The sequence below is a fragment of the Octopus sinensis genome, linkage group LG1 (genome assembly GCF_006345805.1).
Source record: "Octopus sinensis linkage group LG1, ASM634580v1, whole genome shotgun sequence".
Lineage (NCBI taxonomy): Eukaryota > Metazoa > Mollusca > Cephalopoda > Octopoda > Octopodidae > Octopus > Octopus sinensis.
This window is the reverse complement of record NC_042997.1, coordinates 27,576,838-27,586,837: the sequence shown is the minus strand read 5'-3', so window position 1 is coordinate 27,586,837 and position 10,000 is coordinate 27,576,838. Positions and strand designations below refer to the sequence as shown.

At 37.3% G+C, this 10,000-nt stretch overlaps 1 protein-coding gene across 1 annotated transcript in view; it reads right to left on the bottom strand.

The window, feature by feature from the left end:
* LOC115210694 (interleukin 17-like protein) overlaps window positions 1-3,366 on the bottom strand; it is a 3,806-nt gene extending 440 nt beyond the window's left edge. Inside the window, exons 1-2 of the mRNA XM_029779379.2 lie at window positions 3,242-3,366; window positions 1-371 (exon numbers count right to left, since the gene is read on the bottom strand). The exon at window positions 1-371 is cut by the window's left edge and continues 440 nt beyond it. Of these exons, the coding sequence (XP_029635239.1) occupies window positions 1-371; window positions 3,242-3,256 (386 nt within the window). The 5' untranslated portion in view covers window positions 3,257-3,366. The remainder of the gene's footprint in view (window positions 372-3,241) is intronic.
* Between the last annotated feature and the right edge of the window lie 6,634 nt (window positions 3,367-10,000).

Sequence of the window (10,000 nt, the reverse complement as noted above, 5' to 3'; positions counted from 1 at the left end):
ACACATTGGTGGTTACTGTCAGAGTCCAGACACTCTGTACAGCGACACACGACTTCTCTGCGTGATGGAGGAAAATATGTGGAATTGTGCGTAATTTTCAGGTACCATGGGCAGGTTGAACGCTCGCGAATGATATCTGTAGATACGGAAGATGTTGGGCAAGTTTTATCCCCTTCGGTCCGTTCCTGTTGGTCACTTCCTGCTGGAGCCATTTCAGCTGGGAGGAAAAAGTTATTGCCGATCGCTGCGCTGGAAAGTTCCTCGTATTGGACTTTCAAATCGTTTGGTATTTTACATTGAGTCGGAATTGACGCCGAGGATATGAACAATACGACGTTGGTGAGGAGGAAGATTACAACCTGGAGGAGAACCTGCGTAAAATAAAATGTTTATGTTAAGATGACTAATTACGATTCAATATGACCCACAGCTAAATGAATAAAACAAATCAAGAATAATATATTACATCTATAGCACACATAAATTCACTCTCTCTCTCTAATACACAAACATGCCCAAACTCACAGACTTATACACAAAGGAACCCACTTATACACACACACATGTATGTATTCACTCGTGTTCATGAAAGATTAGAGGGCACTCGTAATGCGTGGATCGAATGTAAACTGCGCTGGTGTATTTTATAAGAGAAAACAAATGAAAACAAATGAACGAAATATTCTCGACAAGACGTGAATCAGCTGTTTATATCTGTATCTAAAGTAGGAAAGTTACAAATGTGAAGTATAATATGAACAGTTGGAAATGGCCTAGCCTGATACTTATATGAATTCCTCAGTAAACAACTAAATTTGACAAACTGTTTATGTCTAAATGCAAGAGATGTAAATTGAAATGCAGAAAATAGTAATTGAACAATTGTGGAGAATATTTACAATAACCTATTATGTTAACGCGTTATTTTCTGAATTTAAACATCGATGTAAAGGTATTGGATATCAATCACTGCAACATTTCAATTTGTGAGATATCTGGGGAGATATTGAGGAACAACACAATTGACCAAAAATTCTCAAAAAATTTGTCGTTGTTACTCGTGTAACGACGTCAACCTAGCCAACAGTATCAATAATGCCGCTATCGTCTTTGATTGTTTCGTTGACAATGTAAACAGAAATGTTTGTCATTTTATAAATAAAATAAATCAAACAATGAGCGAATGTCACATTATATTTATCATTCAGCTTTCTGAATCTAATTGACTTAAAACTCTTATTCGACCGTTTTAATTGCTGGTATCGTTTCTGTTCTGTGTAAGTCGGACCTTTTTGTATGTAAACATATATACATTATTTGCATTAAATATATCAACTATTTTTGTGTACTATTTAAGAAGAGTGGTTCCGGTGCGCGCACTCGCGTACTCGCGCATCCGCGCTAGCTAGTCGTGACTAGTCGATCATACAACGACTACCTAGCAAAGTAAATAAAACACGAAATAAATATTTTTTTTACAGAAAGTAAATAATCTTTTTAAACAAAGTAAATAAAACGTAGGAGTGGCTGTGTGGTAAGTAGCTTGCTAACCAACCACATGGTTCCGGGTTCAGTCCCACTGCGTGGCATCTTGGGCAAGTGTCTTCTGCTATAGCCCCGGGCCGACCAATGCCTTGTGAGTGGATTTGGTAGACGGAAACTGAAAGAAGCCTGTCGTATATATGTATATATATATATATATATATATATATATATATATATATACATATATATGTATGTGTGTGTGCGTTTGTGTGTCTGTGTTTGTCCCCCTAGCATTGCTTGACAACCGATGCTGGTGTGTTTACGTCCCCGTCACTTAGCGGTTCGGCAAAAGACCGATAGAATAAGTACTGGGCTTACAAAGAATAAGTCCCGGGGTCGATTTGCTCGACTGAAGGCGGTGCTTCAGCATGGCCGCAGTCAAATGACTGAAACAAGTAAAAGAGTAAAAGAGTAAAACACAAAAACACAACGAAAGGATTGACTAGTCACGACTAGCTAACGTGGATGCGCGAGTACGCGATTGCGCGCACCGGGACCACTCTTCTTAAATAGTACCCTACTTTTGTATATGAACATGCCTAATTTGCTTATCCTTACGTTTACAATTCTCCCTGACCAAGTTTGAACCTCTTGAACACCCCGAAGTGTGATCTGTGCAGAGAATATCTGATTCTCATCATCTATAAACTATAGATATACATTTTTCAGTGGTTAGAGCAACATGAGGTCGTAAGCTCGATTTTCGGGCCAGGCTGTGTGTTGAGTTCTTGAGCAAAACACAATGTTTGATGTTTGATGTTGGTCCAATCCCCTCAGCTGTAGAAATGAAGTACGATGTCACTGGTGCCAAGCGGTGTGGGCATTTACCTTTCCCCTTTAAACCATCGATTGCATGGTGAGGGGAAGCTGGTATGCAGTGAGAGGATTCATACTTCGCTGAAGAACCTTCTCGGAAAAATCCCATGGATATTCAGGACGAAAGGGGTTCTTTACTTTAACCAATATATAACTAAATAGATAGAAAAATGAATACGCACATTATGCGTTTCATATCCTTATGTTTTGAGGTTCTTTAAAACATTCGCACAAATTCTACTTTAACGCCTGCTAAATTTGCGCTCTCACATACTCAACTGCAATTTTAGATAAATTAGAATTGGGAACAATGAATTGCATGTTATTAATAAATGTGTAAAAGTATACGAAGTCACTTATAAATATACTAGCAGTATCGCCCGGCGTTGCTCGGGTTTGTAAGGAAAATATCTATATAAGCATTTTTAGAGAGTTATAGCCAAAATATAGCCAAAAATGCATTAAAAATGGGAAAAAAACGATGGTAATTTTTTTAAAAAATCGTTGACTCATCGTAGACGCGCGCTAATACCCAGAAGGGCTCGATATGAATCACGACTATAAGATACCCGGTTTCGGTTAAACTGCACCGCAAAATGTGGAAGTAGTTAGGAATCTAAATCGTAGGAGACAGACACACAACTTCACTTTTACATATAAAGATATATGTGTGTATGAAAGCAAAGAATTAAATCAATATACTAAAGCCTAAAAAATACGCCTCAGATGCATAATAACAATCTGAGTAACGTACTTCTGCAAGAGAATCCACTCGTTTGAACAAAGGTAAATTTTACCATGAATGAAACAAAAGTAAAGATAGAAATGAGACTGAAGATATAAATATAGCAGTTAATATTAACAATGTATATTTACTTACGTTGGTGGTATTCATTATAATGGTTGATCACTTGGAATGGAAAGAATGACAATAGTATTATATGTGTAGATATTATCAAATAAAGCTTGAGCGTGTTATCGCTTTAAAATGATATTCGTTTGTGATGATACCGGCTACTCTGAGGTGACTTATATAGAATATGTGACGCGGTGGATTTACCCCATGTCATAAAGTTGAAAAAAAAATAAAATAAAAAAATAAGCAGCAGGAACTAACAAAATTATAGAAAAATGTTTACCTCCGGTAACGTGTACTACTTAATATTCAACGAGACGAAGAAGTAATTGTGACCTATATAATGCGAGGAAAGCCTGAAGTAACCAGGACATGACTGAGAATTTGTTTCCTCCTTTACCTGTAATACACGTGGGGCTAGTAAAATTTGGCTTTGCTTGGTTTTTCGTTCTATTTTTGATATGCTTTATTCTTTCTATGCCTACTTTATCTATCTATCTATCTATCTATCTATCTATCTATCTATCAATCTATCTATCTGTCTATCAATCTACATACCTACACACACACACACACGCACACACACGCGCGCGCACACCACACACACACACACACACACACACACACACACACACACACACACACACATATATGTATGTATGTATGTATGCATGTATGTATGTGTGTATTAACCAGCCGCAATATTGCTAGAGATAAGAGTTAAAACAACAAAATAGCCACGGAAAGCACTATCTTAATAACTGGTAAGGGAGACTACCTCTGTAGAGCAGCGTGCATAGTCACATCACCGATGATTTCGCATTATAAGGTTTGCGCATCTTAATGCTCATAAAAGGCTCTCTATGCCCCTTGGGTTAAGCTCAGCGTGCCTTACCAGTTTATAAACTTGTTTTTCTCTCGTGAGCATTATAGTATAAAGCCCCCTATAAGATCATTATATATATATACAAGCAGTATCGCCCGGCGTTGCTCGGGTTTGTAAGGGAAATAACTATAAAGCATTTTTAGAAAGTTATAGCCAAAAGATAGCAAAAAAAATGCATTAAAAATGGAAAAAATATGATGGTAAATTTTTTTTTTAATCGTTGACTCATCGTCGACATTTTTAGAGAGTTACTTCCCTTATATAAAAAAAATGCATTAAAATGGAAAAAAATTATGGTAAATTATTTTTAAAATCGTAGACTCATCGTAGACGCGCGCTAATACCCAGAAGGGCTTGATATGAATCACGACTATAAGATACCCGGTTTTGGTTAAACTGCACCGCAAAATGTGGGAGTAGTTAGGAATCTAAATCGGAGTAGACAGACACACAACCTTACTTTTATATATAAAGATATATATATATATATATATATATATATATATATATATATATATGGAAATGCATGCTTGCACTCGCGCGCGCACGTGTGTATACACTCAAAAGAACTTGGTTGTTTCGTAACTGTAGTAGAAGTTTCCTAGCAACATGATGAGTCAGAACCTGGAACCATGTAGCTGGAAAGCAAGCTTCATGCCACAATATCATGACTGCATATGCCTACATACATGCATACATGCTTACATACATACACACATACATGGACGTATGTATGTATGTATGTATGTATGTATGTACGTATGTATTTATGTATGCATGTATGTATGTATGTATGTATGTGTCAGGTCACTTTCGAGTGCTACTGGTAACATGTAACCCAGTACAACCTGTTGCATGGTCGAGTCGTCAGCGACTAAACTGGCAACCCCACTAAGCTTGCTTGGTGAGGAGGGTGTTTATTGGACACCCTGCGAGATGAAAAACAAAACCTGTCAAAGGGCGGAGGAACTCTTGAGAGTCAACGGCCATCCAATAAATGTATTAAGGCTGTATCAGGCGCGGGGACATAGAAATAATCGTGCGGTTAAACCATTGGGACTGAAGGACTCCTAGACTTTGTTAGGGCATCCTTCTAGGAGAAGGTAACTTAGGTAACTGGGATAACTCCGACATAAAACCTGCGGCTCAGTGGTTACCGATGATGTTGACTCGTTCTTCTTTTCGGATTATGGCTGCTGTTGCTTAGTAAGTGGGATTGACTCAGTGCACAGCCTTTCCTCACTTAAAAAAAATCTTCTTACACAGGCATTGCACGATAACAACATTGATTAAGCTTTGTGCAATGGCCATACTCGATAACGAGGGGGCAGCCACCATGTATTGTGAATGTGTGCTTGTATAAGTCTGCTACCCTGACGAAAGTGTTAGAACATGGCACGAAATGCCTGTTGCACCAGAAATCGCAGCAGAAAGACGATTGCGAAATGGAAGGTAAATAAAAATGAATTCCTCTAAAGGTGGTGCCCCAGCATGGCCGCAGCGACTCGCTGAGACTAGTAAGATGTAATCTCATAAATATGCTAATTCACGCGCACCCGCGCTCGCACATACACTGAGACAACCCCCTCACACATATTCACACGCACTCACATACATACACGCACACAATCACTTGATCACTTAGTCACTGTCTCACACACGCGCGCACACACACACACATACACACATACACACACATATGTATATATACATATATGTTAACATAATGCATCTTTGCATCTGTATATAAGCATGTTTGTATGCACACGCACATTTATGTATATATATGCAGATATATACATGTATATATACATGTGTATGTATATATATATATGTATATATATATATATATATATATATATATATATATATATATATATATATATATAAATGTATGTGTAGAGATAGATAGATAGAAAGATAGATAGATAGATATTTTTATCTATATAAACTACGTAATATAACTATCTCTCTCTCTCTCTCTCTATCTATCTATCTATCTATCTATTTTCCTACTTACCTACCCTACCTACCTATCTACACACACACACACACACCACACACTATAAAACTACGTAATGTATTAAAATAGAACGAGAAAATACCTAAATGAAGGTGATAGATTCTACTTCCTGTTTAGTCAGACAACTAGTATCACATCCTTACCGCACCTTCACATGTGATAAACGGGTAAATATACAAACAATGAGAGAAAACTTAAGCTATGTCGTTGTCACATGAACATTTCCTCCCCTTGTCTATAATACTTCAGTATTTTTTCGTAACGGGATAAATTCACAACGAATTCATTTTCTCTATCGCAAGAATCTTTTTTCCTAATTTTAAATTTCCATTAGTTTAGTTTTATGTCATATAATGATTCCGCTGTGTGAAAGTTTCCTTGCTTGTATCATTACTGACCAAAAAGAGAATCTATTTACAGATGAACACAACATCCTCCTACGTGTTGTGCACTTGGTATGATAGGAATGGTGTCATCTATAATGATGTGGTTAACCATAACGAAACGGTTCCTGCGATTAAGCTTTGTGCAATGGCCATACTCGATAACGAGGGGGCATAAAGAGGCGTAGGAGTGGATGTGTGGTAAAGTAGCTTGCTAAGGAACCGCATGGTTCCGGTGTCAGTCCCACTGCGTAGCACCTTGGGCAAGTGTCTTCTACTATAGCCTCGGGCCAAACAAATCCACGGGAGTGGATTTTGTAGACGGAAACTGAAAGAAGTCCGCGTACATATGTATATATATATGTGTATATATGTGTGTATATATATATATATATATATATATATATATATATATATATATATATGTACGTGTGTGTATATGTTTGTGTGTCTGTGTTTGTCTATCCCAACATCGCTTGACAACCGATGCTGGTGTGTTTACGTCCCTGTAACTTAGCGGTTCGGCAAAAAAGACCGATAGAATAAGTACTAGGCTTACAAAGAATAAGTCCTGTTGTCGATTTGCTCGACTAAATGCGGTGCTTCAGCATGGCCACTGTCAAATGACTGAAACAAGTAAAAAAAGTAAAGAGAGTATAGGCGCAGGAGTGGCTGTGTGGTAAGTAGCTTGCTAACCAACCACATGGTTCCGGGTTCAGTCCCACTGCGTGGCATATTGGGCAAGTGTCTTCTGCTATAGCCCCGGGCTGACCAATGCCTTGTGAGTGGATTTGGTAGACGGAAACTGAAAGAAGCCTGTCGTATATATGTATAATATATATATATATATATATATATATATATATATATATATATATATATATATATATATATATATGTCTGTGTTTGTCCCCCTAGCATTGCTTGACAACCGATGCTGGTGTGTTTACGTCCCCGTCACTTAGCGGTTCGGAAAAAGAGACCGATATAATAAGTACTGGGCTTGCAAAGAATAAGTCCCGGGGTCAATTTGCTCGAATAAAGGTGGTGCTCCAGCATGGCCGCAGTCAAATGACTGAAACAAGTAAAAAGAGTAAAAGAGAGAGAGAGAGAGATAGTTATTGCCCTTACACAGTATTGAAAGACCATATATTTCTCAAATAACTCGTGTGATTATTGTTGCACTCAACATAGAAGATTTGTCTCATCCACTTTGCTCTCCTAGCCTTGCTCCATCGGACTATATACAGTTGAGATCATCAGGATATAGAGAGATTAATGTTTATTAATTGTGAAGAAGTTATGAAGGATACTTTGTGTTTCTTTGCTTCGAAATAGGAACAAATTTACACCCGAACAATCAGTATTTTCCCAAGTAGATTGTAATTATGCAATCAATAATGAGGGGATATATTTTATTGATTAAATAAATCAATTTAGAGAAAAGGATCTACTACACTCCCCTCTTGACATGCGACAGGAAATTCTTTCCAGTCAAATATGTATATATATATATATATATATATATATATATATCTCGAAGTAACCGCTATCATATGTGGAGGCGCAATGGCCCAGTGGTTAGGGCAGAGGTGTCGTGGTTCGATTCCCAGACCGAGCGTTGTGTGTGTTTATTGAGCGAAAACACCTAAAGCTCCACGAGGCTCCGGCAGGGGGTGGTGGCGACCCTTGTTGTACTCTTTCGCCCCAACTTTCTCTCACTCTTTCTTCCTGTTTCCTGAGTAACGCTGCGATGGACTAGCGTCCCGTACAGCTACGGGGAATACATGAGCCTGGCTAGGCTTGAAAAGGGCGCATAAAAAACCACTCTCATAGCAATCAAATATTAATATTAAAAAACAACACAAGCTTTACTTGTGTCGTTTTTTAATATTAACGAGAAAAAGATCTTACTGCAGTCCTTATGCTGGTAAAGACTAACGAAGTAATTTGGCAAATTTCATTGATATAACTTAGTTTTTCTTTAGATACTTTTCCATTCCTATTTGCTTATAATTGTACAGAATGTCCGTATTTAATTTGACGAGCTTTGTGTCTCCTTTTTTCAGGATTATTCAATCCATTGGTGAGCAGTCGACGGTATTGGACAGTGTAAGGCGGCGAGCTAGCAGAATCGTTAGCACGTCGGGCGAAATGCTTAGCGGTATTTTGGCTGCCGTTACGTTGTGAGTTCAAGTTCCGTCGAGGTCGACTTTGCCTTTCATCCTTTCGGGGTCGATAAATTAAGTACCAGTTACGCACTGGGGTCGATGTAATCGACTTAATACCTATGTCTGTCCTTGTTTGTCCCCTCTGTGTTTAGCCCCTTGTGGGTAATAAAGAAACAGGTATTGGACAGTGTAAATATGACATGTATTTGAGAAAAATTTCGCTTACATGGAGGAACGTAATCCATGTCAGTATCGGGAAAGTGTTAATTGTATCATGATGATTCGGACCAAGCATCAAAATGCTGGCATCATGACTGCCTCTCAGTTCTCTGTGAAGGCTGTGAGACAAACTCGGGTATCATGAAAATCAATTTCCCAAAACTTGTGATGGTATTTCGGTGTATCCCCAGTGAGGGTGACGGCATTAAGATAAATTTAGACGGCTATGTAAAGCTGATGGAGACTGTAGTGAAACTTTGAGAGCGTTGCTGCTGGAAGGCCATATGTGTGTTTGTTTATCCAGAATTCTACTGAGTCTAGTCCATATATATATGGGGAATATTTGTGTAGAGACTAGCTACGGCAAAGCAAACTAGTGCTATCTCTTTATCTACCTGTTCTGGGATATGGTTTAAGAAGTCCATGTCACCTCTAATGAAACTGGGAACTAATCTGCATAATGGTTTTTAAATAATGTCCAGCAAACTGCTTAATCTTTGGATGCCGAACGCTGGTCCTGCAGCGATCGGACGCAATTTGAATAAGTAATAGTATTAATAAGGATAAGGAGAGCAAAGAATCTTCTCATCGAGAATTTTATTTAAAAGATAAAAATATATACAGCATCCTTTTCTGTGAATAACTGTTAAAATTATAGATGTGAAAAATCTCCATTCTACTTAACAATATTAATACTATATAAATACATACGTACATACTATATAAATACATACGATTTTCATTTGTTGGGTTTCTTATTTCATATCTATTTTTCTCTCTCCTTGTTTCTCTCCTTGTTTTTTTCTGTGTATCTTTCTGTAGAAGAGCGTAGGCTCGAAACGTAAAAGACTTTTTCTATTCCTGAGCGTTATACTAATACATATGTTTGTTTGTACACCACCTGCCTTCGTCTTTTGTTTATTTTCGTAAAGTTTCCCTTTATATATATATATATATATATATATATATATATATATATATATATATATATATATATATATATATATATATATATATATATATATATATATATATATATATATATATATATATATATATATATATATATATATATATATATATATAAGGCGCATGGCTCAG